Below are 16,546 nucleotides of genomic sequence, written 5' to 3'. Positions count from 1 at the left end.
CTGACGTTAATCCCTCGTGTTAATGTATTGTGGTAAAATCAAGAAGCATTTGCAACACTGTCGATTTTGATAGCTATTTGTGCACCAAATTTACGTAGTTCTAAAATGCCCCAATTATACAATGTGTCGCATTGAATGCATCATATTTACATTGCGTTATATTTAATGCGCCAAATGTAAAAGTGAAGCTAATTAAAACCAACTCTCTTTTGGCATACAGTGCGAAAAAACTGGCTCAGATGGATATTGCGAAAGCGAAGGTGTATTCTAAAAGTGGTGCAGCATGAGCCACATTCCAGTTCAAGTTCTAGACAGGTATATGAATTTGATGCATTCTTCACCACTTTTAGAATGAATGAGAGACACTTTCGCAAAATCTGCCTGTGCCGATCTTTATGAATTCCAGGGACTGTGTGTATCATCCACCTTTTTTCGGGAGGCAGGTATAATACCTGTTTCCCCCATTGGCCAAAACGTCTGAGGATCCTATTGGACGCCTAGCGCCAGGAGGAGGAGAGAGGAGACACAGTGGAAGCTGCTCCAGGAGAGGAGACCGGAGCAGCTTTTCCTGAGCCCACCACGCACTCACCGCCCGCATCCATGGTAAGGACAGCGGGTGGTGGGAGAGTGTGTTAGTGTCGTGGGGGGCCCCCAAAAAATAAAAACACCAGCCGCCACTGATGTAACATGCGGTAATAGGTGTCTTAGGCTACTTTTACACTTTTTCACACGATTTTACCGCGATTTTGACAAGACAGTCATAAGACTGTGGATCCGACTTTGCCCACGACTTGAAGTATGACTTCAAATAATTAGGGGGAACTCCACTAGAATATTTTTTTAAACGGCATGGGTTCCCCCTTCATGGGTATACCGGGCCCATCGGTCTGGTATTCCCTGGTAAGGGGAACCCCAAAAAGCCATACCAAACCCTTATCCGAGCACCAGCCCGGCTGGTCAGGAAAGGGGGTGGGGACGAGCGAGCGCAAGCTTTAATACGGGGGCCCCCAGATCCTGGCCCCCCTCCCTATGTGAATGAGTATGGGGTACATCGTACCCCTACCCATTCACCTGGGGGGAAAAAGTATCAAGGAAAAAAAACACACTAGACAGATTTTTAACCTCCCTGGTGGTATGATTATGTCTGGAATTACGTACCAAAAGTGGCACAATTATTTTGCATGGAAATTTGGCGTTTTACATTGTAGGCCTGTAATTCTTAGGAATAACTCACTTAAATCTGTCCAAACAAGAGTCTAATAGACATCCCGGATATGATAAAGTTTGAAACACAAAATTATAAATTATAATATAATAAATAACTATAAATAATTATAACAAATAATAATGTAATTATAATAAAAATTATTCAATAATGTAATCAACTCAAAATCACTGAAATTTGCTCAGTTGCAGAATTGTCGCTATCATTACTTTTATTTTTTTTATGACGAATTTCCCCACAAATCGCTATCGCTCAATTCTGCAAGTGATTATAATTTATTATCACTGTTTTCTAGCTGCTGCTAAAATCACTTTTGACATAAAGGGACACTTTTGGTTGCTATGGACAATCTACAGTTTCCAGGCAGAAAGAACAGTTTTTATTATATAAAAGAACATGTAGGGCACAGGGAAGACCACTAGGGACAAGGGGGGGGTGTATTTTTTACATACAGTACTGTAATCTGCAAGATTACAGTATACTGTATGTAATGTGTTTATTAACTTTTTTGAATTTGGCGCCGTTCTCCGCCCCTGTGCGTCGTAACGTCGCAGGGAACGGAGATCGGTGGCACACAGGCACTGTGTGAATCGAGCGAGGACGCCGCTCGCTCACACAGCGGGGATGCATCGCAGGATCCAGGGACAAGGTAAGTAACTTGTGCCTGTGGATGCTGCGAGGCCCCGAGTCTGGCTCGGGGATACCGCTTTTGGTATTGAAATCTTACCCCGAGCCAGACTCGGGAATACCGCTAAGGAGGTTAAAGTAATTTATTAGGCAGTTCCGGGGGTCTTCTTCCAACTTTGGGGGGGTCTTCTTCCGACTTCAGGAGTCTCTTCCAACTCTCCGGCCTTTTCTCCCGCTCTCTAGTGCCTTCTCCGTGCTCTCTGTTTTTTTCTCTCGCTCTCCAGTGCTTTCTGCCTTCTGCCGGGCTCCTCCGCTATCTTCTTCCAGCTTTTTTACTAGCGTTGGCCCGGTCTTCTCCGTCGTCTTCTTCCCTCTTCTCTTCATCGGATGTTGACACGGCGCTCTCTCCCGCTGTTTTGCCGTGTGCAACGATTTATATAGGCATGGGGCGTGGTCACCGGGTGATGTCCCCCGGTGACCCCCCCTCCTATGACGTTACAGTCCCGGGGCACGAATGGATGAAGAAACTGACATACGTTCCGCTGGTGTGAAAGGGCCCTAAACCTATTTTATTGAAACATTTTGACATACTTTTGCCCTGTGTTCAATATTATCTTTACAATGAACAATTTTATTTAATTCATTTAGTGTTATGTGTTTTTTGATCCTGCCAGCAAAGTCAGCATATACTACACTGTTTTTGAAAAGTCCATAAGAACATATGAAGCAGGAAACACAGCATTTAAAAACAAAACAAAAAACGTGTATTTGTTTTCTTCTAAAAGCTTGTTAGTATTTTTATTATTTGGTTTTTAATAACTACTTCTGCATTTTCTTGTCTCTTTAATGCTTTAATCATAGTGGTTGACATTAAAAAAAAAAGTGTGAAAAGAGGTTACCATGACAACATTACACATGAATTTGCTTTGAAATGTAGAGGTTTAAGAGGAAGAGTTCATGAGTTTACTGCACTCGACTCAAGCACATTCATTCCTTATTAAAATATTGATTGAACCACCTTTCTATCAATAATTAAACAGAACTCCTGGAATGCAGGGTGTTAATACTAGGTGGTCTATAAAGGAATAAACAAATAAGAACAAAACAACAGAGCTTTAGAACCATTTCCTGGCAGCTAGACAACAAACAGGACATATTTATACTTACTCCCTAAGAATTCATATTCCACTTGAGTAATAACAAACGTTCTTTGCATCCCATCATAACATTATTGTGTTGGTTCTCATGATCTAGTGCCCTGGTGCCCAACCTGCTGCCCTGGGATCCACATGTGACCATATGGCTCAATGTTTCCCTATTGCCCTGTTATAGCTGTGATTTCTAGCAGTCTCATGTAAAATGTCTCCAGTTTATGACTGTCTCCTTAAGCATATCTGCAGTCTCTGACCATTTCCTGTATCCTGTCTGGAGGCTCTGACCATCTCTTGTAAAAAGTATCCACAGTCTCTGACCATCTCTTGTATTATGTCCACACTCTCTGACCATCTCTTGTATTATTTCCACAGTCTCTGACCATCTCTTGTATTATTTCCACAGTCTCTGACCAGTTCTTGTATTATGTCCACAGTCTCTGACCATTTCTAGTATTATGTACACAATCTCTGGCCATCTCTTGTATTATGTCCACAGTCTCTAACTATCTCTTGTATTATGCCCACAGTCTCTTAGGCCGCGTACACACGGTCGTTCCAAACCGAAGTGGCCTGCTGGTCTAATGTGCGTACACACCATCGTTCCAAAATCCGAGCGGGTCAGAACGCGGTGACGTCAAACACACGACGTGCTGAATAAAACGAAGTTCAATGCTTCCAAGCATGCGTCGACTTGATTCTAAGCATGCGTGGGTTTTGAACCAATGCTTTCTGTACTAACCATCGGTTTGGACCGATCGGGCAGCGGGCCATCGGTTCAATTTTAAAGCATGTTTTAAAATTTTGGACCGAAGGACAACAGACCGATGGGCTTTACACACGGTCGGTTTGGACCGATGAAACTGAACCTCGGTCCATTCTCATCAGTTTTGTCTGACCGTGTGTACGCGGCCTAACTGTCTCTTGTATCATGTCCACAGTCTCTGACCATTTCTAGTATTATGTCCACACTCTCTGACCATCTCTTGTATTATTTCCACAGTCTCTGACCATCTCTTGTATTATGTCCACAGTCTCTGACCATTTCTAGTATTATGTCCACACTCTCTGGCCATCTCTTGTATTATGTCCACAGTCTCTAACTGTCTCTTGTATCATGTCCACAGTCTCTGACCATCTCTTGTAATATGTTCACAGTCTCTGCCCATTTCTAGTATTATGTCCACAGTCTCTGATCATCTTTTGTATATCGCCCGTATGCTATTATGTCATTTCTACAATGTGTATTACATTTCCAGATGAGAGTATTCTTGAAGATCAACCCACAATCAGGTAACACAAAAAAAGGTGGCCATCGCTTGTATTATGTTCACAGTCTCTAACTGTCTCTTGTATCATGTCCACAGTCTCTGACCATCTCTTGTAATATGTCCACAGTCTCTGCCCATTTCTAGTATTATGTCCACAGTCTCTGATCATCTCTTATATTATATCCACAGTCTCTGACCATCTCTTGTATTATGTCCACAGTCTCTGACCATTTATAGTATTATGTCCACACTCTCTGGCCATCTCTTGTATTATGTCCACAGTCTCTAACTGTGTCTTGTATCATGTCCACAGTCTCTGACCGTTTCTAGTATTATGTCCACACTCTCTGGCCATCGCTTGTATTATGTTTACAGTCTCTAACTGTCTCTTGTATCATGTCCACAGTCTCTGACCATCTCTTGTAAAATGTCCACAGTCTCTGACCGTTTCTAGTATTATGTCCACACTCTCTGGCCATCGCTTGTATTATGTTTACAGTCTCTAACTGTCTCTTGTATCATGTCCACAGTCTCTGACCATCTCTTGTAAAATGTCCACAGTCTCTGACCGTTTCTAGTATTATGTCCACACTCTCTGGCCATCGCTTGTATTATGTTTACAGTCTCTAACTGTCTCTTGTATTATATCCACAGTCTCTGACCATCTCTTATATTATATCCACAGTCTCTGCTCATTTCTAGTATTATGTCCACAGTCTCTGACCATCTTTTATATTATATCCACGGTATCTGACCATCTCTTGTATTAAATCCACAGTCTCTGACCCTCTCTTGTATTAAATCCACAGTCTCTGATCATCTCTTGTAATATGTCCACAGTCTCTCTCTGCCCATTTCTAGTATTATGTCCACAGTCTCTGATCATCTCTTGTATATCGCCCGTATGCTATTATGTCATTTCTACAATGTGTATTACATTTCCAGATGAGAGTATTCTTGAAGATCAACCCACAATCAGGTAACACAAAAAAAAGTAGTAGTAGGCATATCTTTCTAATACGGATACTTCTTTCAGTAGTAGTGATCAAAAGTAAGGATATCTTTTCACTTTGGGGACATTTGCACTTACTTCCTGTCATGTTACTGGAACAAGAAGTAAAGCAAAATGTGCCCAATGAGGACTGTAATAAAATCCTAAAAGAAAGATCTATACAAATCTAGAAAAATGTTTTTGGCCAAACTGGTACTTAACCTGCCTGGCGGTGTTCCCGAGACTGACTCGGGGTTAGATTTTCCTGCTATGATCGGTAACCCCGAGTCAGACTCAGGCTCGCCTCGCTAGATCCACAGGCACTTTTTACTTACCTTGTCCCTGGATCCAGCGATGCCACCGCGCTGTGTGAGCGAGCGGGACCTCGCTCGATTCACATAGTGCCTCCGTGTGACGCCGATCTCCGTTCCCTGCGACGTTACGACGCACGGGGACGGAGAACGGCGCCAAATTCAAAAACGTAAACAAACACCTTACATACAGTATACTGTAATCTTATAGATTACAGTACTGTATGTAAAAAAAACACACCCCCCATGTCCCTAGTGGTCTGTCCTGTGTCATGCATGTCATTTTATATAATAAAAACTATTCTTTCTGCCTGCAAACTGTAGATTGTCCATAGCAACCAAAAGTGTCCCTTTATGTCAAAAATAGTTTTAGATCAGCTAAAAAACAGCGATAATAAATTATAATCACTTGCAGAATTGTGCGATAGCGATTTGTGGGGAAATTCGTCATAAAAAAAAAATAATAATGACAGCAACAATTCTGCAACTGAGAACATTTCAGTGATTTTAATTTGATTACATTATTGAATCATTTTTATTATAATTATATTATTATTTGTTATAATTATTTATAATTATTTATTATATTATAATTTATAATTTTGTTTTTAAAAAAATGTCATACCCGGGATGCCTATTAGAATCTTGTTTGGTCAGATTTAAGTGAGTTATTTCTAAAAATTACAGACCTACAATATAAAACGCCAAATTTCCTTGCAAATAATGGTACCGCTTTCAGCATGTTTTTTCTGAAAGAATCATACCGCCAGGGAGGTTAAAGAGGAGTTCCACCCAAAAATGGAACTTCCTCTTAACCCACTCCTCTCCCCTTACATGCCACATTTGGCATGTAATTTTTTTGGGGGGGGAGTGGGGGCTTCAGGAGAAGGGGACTTCCTGTCCCACTTCCTCCTTTCGCCGAGGGGCTGCAAAGGCGATTAAGCTTAATCGCCTTTTGGCAGCCCCTCCCTGTAGGCGATCGCCTAGGACACGTCAGGTCCTAGGCGATCGCCTGTCCAATCAAACAGCGCAGCGCCGGGCCGCGCCGCGCGCGCATGCGCAGTGCCGCTCGCACATGCGCATTGGGTGCCCGGCCGTGAAGCCGAAATCTGTCACGGCCGGGTGCCCACAGTGACAATGAAGACGCCGGCCGGGGAGGGGGGGGAGAGGAGCGGACCCCCGGCCGGCACGTCGCTGGAAAACTGGAGCAGGTAAGTGTCAGTTTATTAAAAGCCAGCAGCTACACTTTTTGTAGCTGCTGACTTTTAATAAACTTAAAAAATGGGTGGAAAACCCCTTTAAAGTGTTAGAAAACCCAGGACCCTGCACTATATCTGGTCTCCCACAGTACACAGAACATGAAAATGCAATTATTTTAGTAAATATAAACTGCTAAATACCTTTTCTCATCAGCAGTATATAGCAGTCTTGTGACTTCTATCAGTGTCCAGCAGTACACTGGTTAAAGCTTGTAGAAGGAGTTTTCATTAGATATGTGCAATTCGTTTTGGTTCTGAATTAGTTTTTTCACTAATTAAATTTTTTTTTATTTGAATATTCAAAAATGTGTAAATTCATAAATTCGAATATTCAAAAATTCGCAAATTTTAAAATTCAAACATTCGAAACCTGGAAATTTGAAAACTCTGAACTTCAGAAAATCGTAAAAATCTAAATCCAAAAATTCGAAAATTCGAAAATAAGAACGAAAATTCAAAAGAATGAAAACTTCCATTTGTTTAGATACGGCATTCATTATTTCGGATAATTTGTAACTTCACATAAATTTGTATTCGTTACGGTGACTGACAGCCAAATTAGAAAGTAAATTCCAATACCTAGAATTTGATAGTTAGTTATTATTAGTTATTATTATTATTTCGTATTTTTCGTTCTTTGGAATTTTTTGATTTTCTTTTTTAGTTTTAGATTTTCGAATTTCCGCATTTTTTAATTTTCAAACTTTTTAATTTACGAATTTCGATCATAACGAATGACCCGAAAAACAAACAAACAAATGAAACAATAATTTTTTTTTTTTGCAGCGACTCTGTTCTTACTGACATGAATGGGACTGGCTGCGCAGAATACCTGTGCATTCCATGCAGACAAGACACGGCCCTCACACAGGTGTATGCTTACATTTGCCCGTGTGAACAAAGGCCTTAAAGGGTTTGTAAAGGAATTTTTTTGGATGACCTGAGCTCATCATTGCACATCCATTCCAGATGTGTAGGGTAGTACAGTGGTGAGGCAGATGTGTAGGGTAGTGGACAGGATAATGGACAGGGAGGGACAATTGGTGTGACAAAAGTGGGGAGGCAATAACAGGAACCGATCCCCTGTGTGGCTCTTTCTGCAGCAGCTTGAAAGCCAGAAGGAGGGAGAGGAGGAGAAGCTGGATTTTTAGCTGCTGCAGTGAGAGCTACAAAGGGGATCAGCTCCTGTAATTACCACCCTCGCACTAATCTTCCTTCTTGCCCACATCTGATTCACCCTGCTGGCCCGGGCCCTGTACAGGAGGACCGGTGGTATCCCCTTATCAGTGGCCCTAGCTCCGCCAGCTGCTGATAAGGCACCCGGGTGGATCTTGACAATATTGTTGGGATCCGTCCAGCGCGTTTGCTACAGCCCACCCTCAGCTGACTTTGGATCACAGGAGAGGAAAAGTAAGTACACCCCTGTAACTCACAAGAGAAGTATGGCCAAAAAAGCAGCGGCCATACATTTCTTTAACTACTTGCCGACCTGCCGCCGTCGTTTTACGGCAGCAGGTTGGCTCCCCTGCGCGAGAGCCCGTAGCTCTACGTCGGCTCTCTCGCAGGATACTAGGGGCGCCCACGATTGCTCGTTACAGAGCGGGGACCGGGAGCTGTATGTGTAAACACACAGCTCCCAGTCCTGTCATCGGGGAAATGCTGATCCTCTGTTCATACAACGTATGAACAGAAGATCAGTGATTTCCTCTAGTGAGGCCACCCCCCCACAGTAAGAACACACCCAGGGAACATACCTAACCCCTTCCCCGCCCCCTAGTGTTAACCCCTTCACTGCCAGTGGCATTTTTATAGTAATGCAATGCATTTTTATAGCACTGATCGCTATAAAAATGTCAATGGTCCCAAAAATGTGTCAAAAGTGTCCGAAGTGTCCGCCATAATGTCGCAGTACCGAAAAAAAAATCGCTGATCGCCGCCATTACTAGTAAAAAAAAATACTAATAAAAATGCCATAAAAATACCCCCTATTTTGGAAACGCTAAAACTTTTGCGCAAACCAATCAATAAACGCTTATTGCGATTTTTTTTGTGTGAAAAATATGTAGAAGAATACGTATCGGCCTAAACTGAGGAAAAAAGACGTTTTTTTATATATTTTTGGGGGATATTTATTACAGCAAAAAGTAAAAAATATTCATTTTTTCCAAAATTGTCACTCTATTTTTAATTATAGCGCAAAAAATAAAAACCGCAGAGGTGATCAAATACCACCAAAAGAGAGCTATTTGTGGGAAAAAAAGGACGTCAATTTTGTTTGGGAGCCACGTCGCACGACTGCGCAATTGTCAGTTAAAGCGACGCAGTCCCGAATCGCAAAAAGTGCTCTGGTCTGTGCATATACACATTTGGCCATTGTGATCATGTAAAATATAGATATGTATGTTTTTCATGTTGGAAAGTGATGCATATATGCCATAGTGATGGTATAATACACACCTATGCATGTTTACTAGAAGATACTATGATTTCATTCACTTTGCTTCCTCTGACATGAAAGTCCATACTTCCCAACATTTTGAGATGGGAACTAAATGAACGACACCTACTAACAAACATATGTAGGCATAGAATACGCCCCAGGCCACACCACCTTTAAAGGAGAATTAACCAAAAAAAAGGTTAATTAACTCCACTTAATTTGTATGTATTTGTAGGGACCTCCACTTTTAGTCCCAGCATATCTCTCTCGTAGATCTGCCTATCCTCTGGATCTCTGGATAATTCTCCTTAAGGGATGAACAAACATTTACAAGTGTTCTACTTAGATCCGTATTGATGTGTCTACCTCGATGCCCCTATGTATTAGATTGGCAACCTCATTGACATAATCCAGTGTGCTGTCTGTAGCGCTCACCCCCGAAAGAGCCACTGGTTGATTTTGCAATCGGCCTGCTAAGTAACCCTGGCGGTGTCTAGGGGTGAGATTGTGAGAACAGTGGCAATGAGCGAAAGTCCAGACAGCCAATAAAGGGTTTTCAATGCTTTATTGTCCAGGCCAAACATGACCAACATCAACACGTATTAGGAAGGTCAAGGTTGGTTGAAGGAAAGAGAAGAGAACCTTGCGGTATCAGGCCTGGATATTGAATGGAGCAATCAATACTGCTCTGTATAGTACCAATTAGTAACTTGTCGCCACTCTACTTGGAGTGGGTAAAGTGCCCCCGGACAGACCCCTATAATAGGCCTGGCAGCCGAAGCGTCATTCTGAACTAGCTGGGAGGAACAGGTCTCTCTCACAGACCCGGCTCTAGGGCCTCTGCCACAGGCCAGTTTCAATAAAGGACTTAGGTGAATAAAAGAGAGCGAATCCTCCCAGTAGACTTTTCCTATATGGGCCCCCCCCGGATGACAGCAAGCATACCTGTCAGTGGTCCGGATGCCCGATCCCAGACTGGGATCCTCTCAACAAGTCATGGGACCCAGCGAAACACTGGGATCCCTTTTCTCCTCAGGATGAGGTTCGATGCAGCTGTCAGCTTTGGCCAGGTGGGCCGCGCTGGCGGGGTCCATGGATGCGCGTACCCTGAAGGTGGATACCGCACCTGGAACGGGGACCCCGCAAAGATTTTTTAACACATGACCCCTGTCACAGATATCCTCTCCCCCAGCATGCCCCGCAAGGGAAAACTCTTCCAATTGGCTGCTGGAGAAAACTTGCTCTGCCAGAACCCCTCTGGCGCCAACTGCCGGCAAGGGGTGGTATTGCACCCCTTGACCACGGACTGACCCAGTGGACATTTCTGGGATGACAGAAGTCCCAAATTTGAACAAACATGAATGGGAGCAAAGTAACTCTCCCATTCCCACTAACTTTTGCGTAACGCCCCTGCAGAAAGCAAGGGGGTGCTATATGTATATTTTCAATTCTTTTAAATCATACCCAATGAAATATTGAAAATCACCCTGCTACTTTTACAATACATAAGTGATCAATTGTAACATTTTGTATATATATATATATATATATATATATATATATATATATATATATATATGTATATATATATGTATGTATAATTTTGTATATGTTATGATAACTGTTTGAATATGTGTAAATTAATCATATGTATTTTTATGCTTAGATTAATTATTCCCCTTCTTCTATACTCCCCTGAAGAAGTATATTTCGAAACGCGTTGGGTGTTAAGGAGGTGTACCCCCTCGCATGGTGATATTCAGTGGAATTGTATATTTTAACTCAATATTTTCATTTTTTGCTAATTATGCTTAATTATGAATAAAAAATATTTCTACTTCAATACTCTGTATATTTGAAATGAATACTATTAGTGCCTAAAAAGTCCACCCAGGGGAACTCTCCCTTTTTATAAATTAAATCCACAAGGTTTTTTTTTTACCACTACTATTCCTTTATATTGGCTTTTAAAATGTACAAATGCAGCCATTTAGAATTCGGATGAAAGGTTTAGCACTGGGAAACGCTTTTTGAAAGATAAAAAGTGCATTTTATATAGATTAGACCAAAATGAGGGACAAAAAATTAGGGGGAAAGAGGGACAGAGGGACAAATGAGGGGGAAAGAGGGACAGAGGGACAAATGAGGGGGAAAGAGGGACAGAGGGACAAATGAGGGGGAAAGAGGGACAGAGGGACAAATGAGGGGGAAAGAGGGACAGAGGGACAAATGAGGGGGAAGGAGGGACAGAGGGACACATGAGGGGGAAAGAGGGACAAATGAGGGGGAAAGAGGGACAGAGGGACAAATGAGGGGGAAAGAGGGACAAATGAGGGGGAAAGAGGGACAGAGGGACATTGCTTCAAATCAGGGATAGTCCCTCAAAATTAGGGATAGTTGGGAGCTATGTGAAAGGCTTCTGTTTAAAAGCATATTAGAACAGGGCCCAGATACACTGGCACTGCCAACCCACACAGACATGGCCAGATGTCTCATCATTGAGCCAGCTTGCTCCAAATCTTTATTGCCCAATGCCACGCCTAATTCATGAGCCACATTACAACATAGCAGCAGCTATCACAGAACAAATACATACTGTATTTTCTAACTTGAAGTGTTACCAGTACAAATGTAGAGAATGATATCATACAGAAAGAATAATTGCGCCTAACATGCTTTTGTCGATGATCCTGCCTTCAAAGTGGCATTTTACGTCTTCAACAGATTGTTCTGTATCTCTGAGTAGCATTCTTCCGCTTTGACAGACGACTTATATTAACCTCCAAGGCCTCCCAGAAAATGACAACATTGTGTTTTAGAGCAGGATCATGCAGCTATTTCCTAACTATTCTATAGTAAAACAGAATGTATATCTTACATGGTGGTAGGGGACCCCCCACAGTGAAAAACTCAATTGAAATAAGCAGTGATATAATTGACAGTTACCATGTACAATCATGCAACTGTCACTTATGTACGTATAGCATGCAAAGGATGCAAACAACATCAATTATTTTCTAGTATATATATATATATATATATATATATATATATATATATATATATATACCGTCATCTAACATACTCATTTAGCATTAGATATACAAATGCTGTTGGAAAAAGCTGGACTTTGAATTTCCATATTACAGCAGCAGTTTCTTGCACTGTGTGATGCTGCTGCTACTGCATTGGAAACACACGTTACCTACATGTTTAATATGGATGATGTGACTCAATGCATCGTCTCTGCCAATACTTCTTACCTTTAGGTGCTGCAGTTGAAGAATTTGGTCTTCTAGCTGCTGTCTTTTGTCCTCAATTGCAGCCTGTCGTTTTCTTTTTTCCTTTGCAAGAAAAGGAAAATAAAAGAGACAAATGAGAAATGTGTACTGTGGCTGAGGGTTTTGCTATGAGCAGCTGTTAGCATGTGCTAGCATTGCTGTTTCTAGATGCTGAGGAAACATGTTATCATGAAGAAGAACTGCCGTACGCTGACATGAAAGGAAAGCCACCAGTTCTCTCGCTGATAGATGCTACACTCCCAGTTTAAAGGCACATCCATATTTTAAAGGTTCCTTACCAGCCTTGTTCACATCTAGCGACTTAGAAAAATGGCAGATTTCACTAAAATATCACCAGGCTTATGTGATTACTACACACATAAAGATCACATGAGATTATCAGAATCTGGTCCAATAACAAGGATAAGATCCAAACATGGAATTCATTGCGTGCACATCAATAATGAATTACAACACTAATCTTAAAGGGGTTGTAAACAATCTTTTCCCCCTAAATAGCTTCCTTTACCTTAGTGCAGTCCTCCTTCACTTACCTCTTCCTTCCATTTTGCTTTTAAATGTTCTTATTTCTTCTGAGAAATCCTCACTTCCTGATCTTCTGTCTGTAACTCCACACAGTAATGCAAGGCTTTCTCCCTGGTGTGGAGTGTCGTGCTCGCCCCCTCCCTTGGACTACAGGAGAGTCAGGACACCCACTGACACACAGCTCCTTTCTCTATCTGCAACGTAGAGAGCGTCCTGACTCTCCTGTAGTCCAAGGGAGGGGGCGAGCACGACACTCCACACCAGGGAAAAAGCCTCGCATTACGGTGTGTAGTTACAGACACAAGAACAGGAAGTGAGGATTTCTCAGAAGAAATAAGAACATTTAAAAGCAAAATGGAAGGACGAGGTAAGTGAAGGAGGACTGCACTAAGGTAAAGGAAGCTATTTAGGATTTTTTTTTTTTGACCTTTACAACCCCTTTAAAGGGGTGTTAAACCAAAAAGAAGACATTTATTATATTGCAGTTTACCAATTCTTAGATGTGATAGCTGCATTCGTCTTCCTTTTTAAGCTTTCTTTATTTATTTACACCTGATGATCCTGTTAGACCCCTTTCACGTGAACGCCTTTGTGTTGCCAAACCTGCTTGCGCAGTGGGGGATCAGTTCGCTGATCCCCGCTGAACAGGCACATTACAGGTCCCGTTCGCTTCCGCTGTGCAGAGCGGACACAGTGAAAATGGACTGCCTATCTGTTTTCTGATCAGCCAGACGGATGCAAAATCGGACCACCATCCATCTGGATGGGATGGCAGCGGGTGGCAGCTGACATCTGCTGCTCCATAGGGGAGACTGGAGGGTCTGGTCAGGTCCGCCTGAAAAACTGACAGCGGACCTGATCAGAAAGCCAGTGTGAAAGGACCCTACAGGTCTGCTTTTTCAATTGAACAAGATGTAGCAGTTAGATGGTTGAGACAACCCATTTACCACAGACAGGGGTGCTTACAATGACCAGATTTTATTTATTTATGTAAAACCTTTAACCCCAAATTGCCTGCTGTAACTGCTTATAAAGTGTTAGCTGGAGTTTGGCTTCAGTCTGTTAGTGTATCTAAATCTGCTAAAACATCGAACACAACCCCCCCCCCCCACAAGACTGACAATGCTGCTGTGTTCTGTGCCCCCTGTGCTCCTCCATACAGAGTGGGGGCACTGTAATACAGGAGGTGTGTTACAGACCAGATCACCAGGTGAAAACCGAGGGGGAAAAAACAAAAGAAAGAAAATTAATGCAGACACAACATCTAATGATTGGCAATATATTACAATTGTGGTTTTGAGTTTAATTCTGCTTTCTGTGTGACAGAGGGTACAATTCATACTAGGCTTTGCTGCATAACATGAAAAAAAAACTGTGTTTAGGATAATCTCAAGTGCTTTGTTAAAGGAAACTTGACACAATATATAGGGGCTGATCATTATTATCGTTTTCCAAAAAATTACATTTTTTTGGCTTTAATCTTCACTAGAAAAAACTCCCTATGAGCATGTGTCATTGAACCAGTAAGCAGATCCGATCTGATTTCCCTTGCTGCATGCTAGTTCCAGGTCAATTCAGGGCCAGATTAAGAACATCATGGACCTGGTGCTGAGGATTTTGGTGGGGCCTTTTAGGCTGCATTCACACCTCCGCGACAAGTAACGCCGCGTACGCGGCGTATTTTGCCGCAAATAGTGTAACTTTTTTTTTACAAATCCTTCCTATTGCTTTGTATGGCCGAACGCCAATGCCGCCTGAAAAAAAGGGTCCGGGACTTTTTTTCATGCCGCAGGTGTACGGCGTCTATGAGATGTGAACCATCTCATAGACAGCAATGGGAATTCTCCCCTCCAGCGGCACGAGCGGCCGGTGTCGGGCGTTTTGTCGCGGAGGTGTGAATGGGGTGTAATAAATAATAAATAAATGCGTGGGAATGACATGAACGCAGCCCAGCCAAGGCAAGTGACCAAAGGCACAGAACCCAGAAGGAAGACCGGGTGAAGATGGAAGTGCCCGGGCCCCGCCTGATTCATCGCAGCACTGGAGGGCTCAGTCTGAAAATTGAAGTGTACACTAATGTGCTAATATGCTGTGCATACTTGTACGTTGTGGCATAACCTACCCCAGGGCCTCTAAAAAGTAGTAATGTCAGGAAAGTTTACTACCGCTTTATTATCACAGGATCCCAGGAGCCTCTCATGGGGCCTCCTACTGACCCGGTGGACGGTGGCCCTTGGGCAGTGCCTAAGTGCACAGTTGCCAACATTTAAAAAATATTTTCAGGGCCACTTTTTTATATAAGTGCTATATTTAGAGTAGCTGAGATCCCCGATGTTCCTCTATACATCATAGTAGTAATCACAAAATTAAATGAGTACTAATAATGGGGCAGAACAAATATGAGAACTGATATTTCCTTTAGTTGAACTAACAAAAGTGTGTCCATTCTAGAGCTGGTAACATTGAGGATATTCAGTATAATTTTAAAGAACTGTTTTTGTGGGTAAGCGACATAGGGGAGGAGTATGGACGGTATATAAGTGGGAAGTATGTGCAGGTGAGGGAGAGGAATGTGGAGGGTCTAACAGTGGGCACTATGTACAGGAGAGGAGTACAAAGGGTACGGAAAAAAGCACTATGTACAGGAGAGGAGTGTGAAGGGTATGACAATGGGCAGTATGTACAGGAAGAGTGAGGGGGTATGACAGAGGGTAGTACGTACCAGAGAGAAGTGTGGAGGGTATGATGGGGCAGTATGTACAGGAGAGGAGTGTGGAGGGTATGACAGTGGGCAGTATGTACAGGAGAGGAATGTAGACGGTATGATAGTGGGCTCTATGTATAGGAGAGGAGTGTGGAGGGTATGACAGTGAACACTATGTATAGGAGAGGAGTGTGGAGGGTATGACAGTGGGCACTATGTATAGGAGAGGAGTGTGGAGGGTATGACAGTGAGCAGTATGTACAGGAGAGGAGTGTGGAGGGTGCGACAGTGGGCACTAAGTACAGGAGAGAAGTGTATGACAGCAGGCACTATGTACAGGAGAGGAGTGTGAAGGGTATGACAGTGGGCGCTATGTATAGGAGAGGAGTGTGGAGGGTATGACAGTGGGCACTATGTACAGGAGAGGAGTGTGTAGGGTATGACAGTGGGTACTATGTATAGGAGAGAAGTGTGGAGAGTATGACAGTGGGCACTATGTACAGGAGAGGAGTGTGGAGAGTATGACAGTGAGCACTATGTACAGGAGTGGAAGGATATTTAGGGACTGAGTAGTGGTTAAGCGGGTCATACATGGATTGAAATTACGCCAATTATGCAGAGACCAGCCATAGTCAATCTATGTATGGGCTAGCTGGTTTTACACAAGTCAATCTATTAATCAACTTGAGTACAACCAGCCTGTTTTTTTTTCTTAAAACAATCAGTGCTGCCAGCTAAAG

The 16,546-nt window shown here is 42.6% G+C and overlaps 1 protein-coding gene across 3 annotated transcripts in view; it reads right to left on the bottom strand.

Annotated features, from left to right (window-relative positions):
• PALM2AKAP2 (PALM2 and AKAP2 fusion) overlaps positions 1 to 16,546 on the bottom strand; it is a 451,866-nt gene that overhangs the window by 318,823 nt on the left and 116,497 nt on the right. For all 3 annotated transcript variants that reach the window (XM_040361147.1, XM_040361140.1, XM_040361141.1), the window contains exon 2: positions 12,539 to 12,619. In XM_040361147.1, the coding sequence (XP_040217081.1) occupies positions 12,539 to 12,619 (81 nt within the window). The remainder of the gene's footprint in view (positions 1 to 12,538; positions 12,620 to 16,546) is intronic.

Source organism: Rana temporaria, chromosome 1 (genome assembly GCF_905171775.1).
Source record: "Rana temporaria chromosome 1, aRanTem1.1, whole genome shotgun sequence".
NCBI lineage: Eukaryota > Metazoa > Chordata > Amphibia > Anura > Ranidae > Rana > Rana temporaria.
Note: the sequence above shows the minus strand (reverse complement) of the source record. Positions and strands in the feature narration are given on the sequence as shown.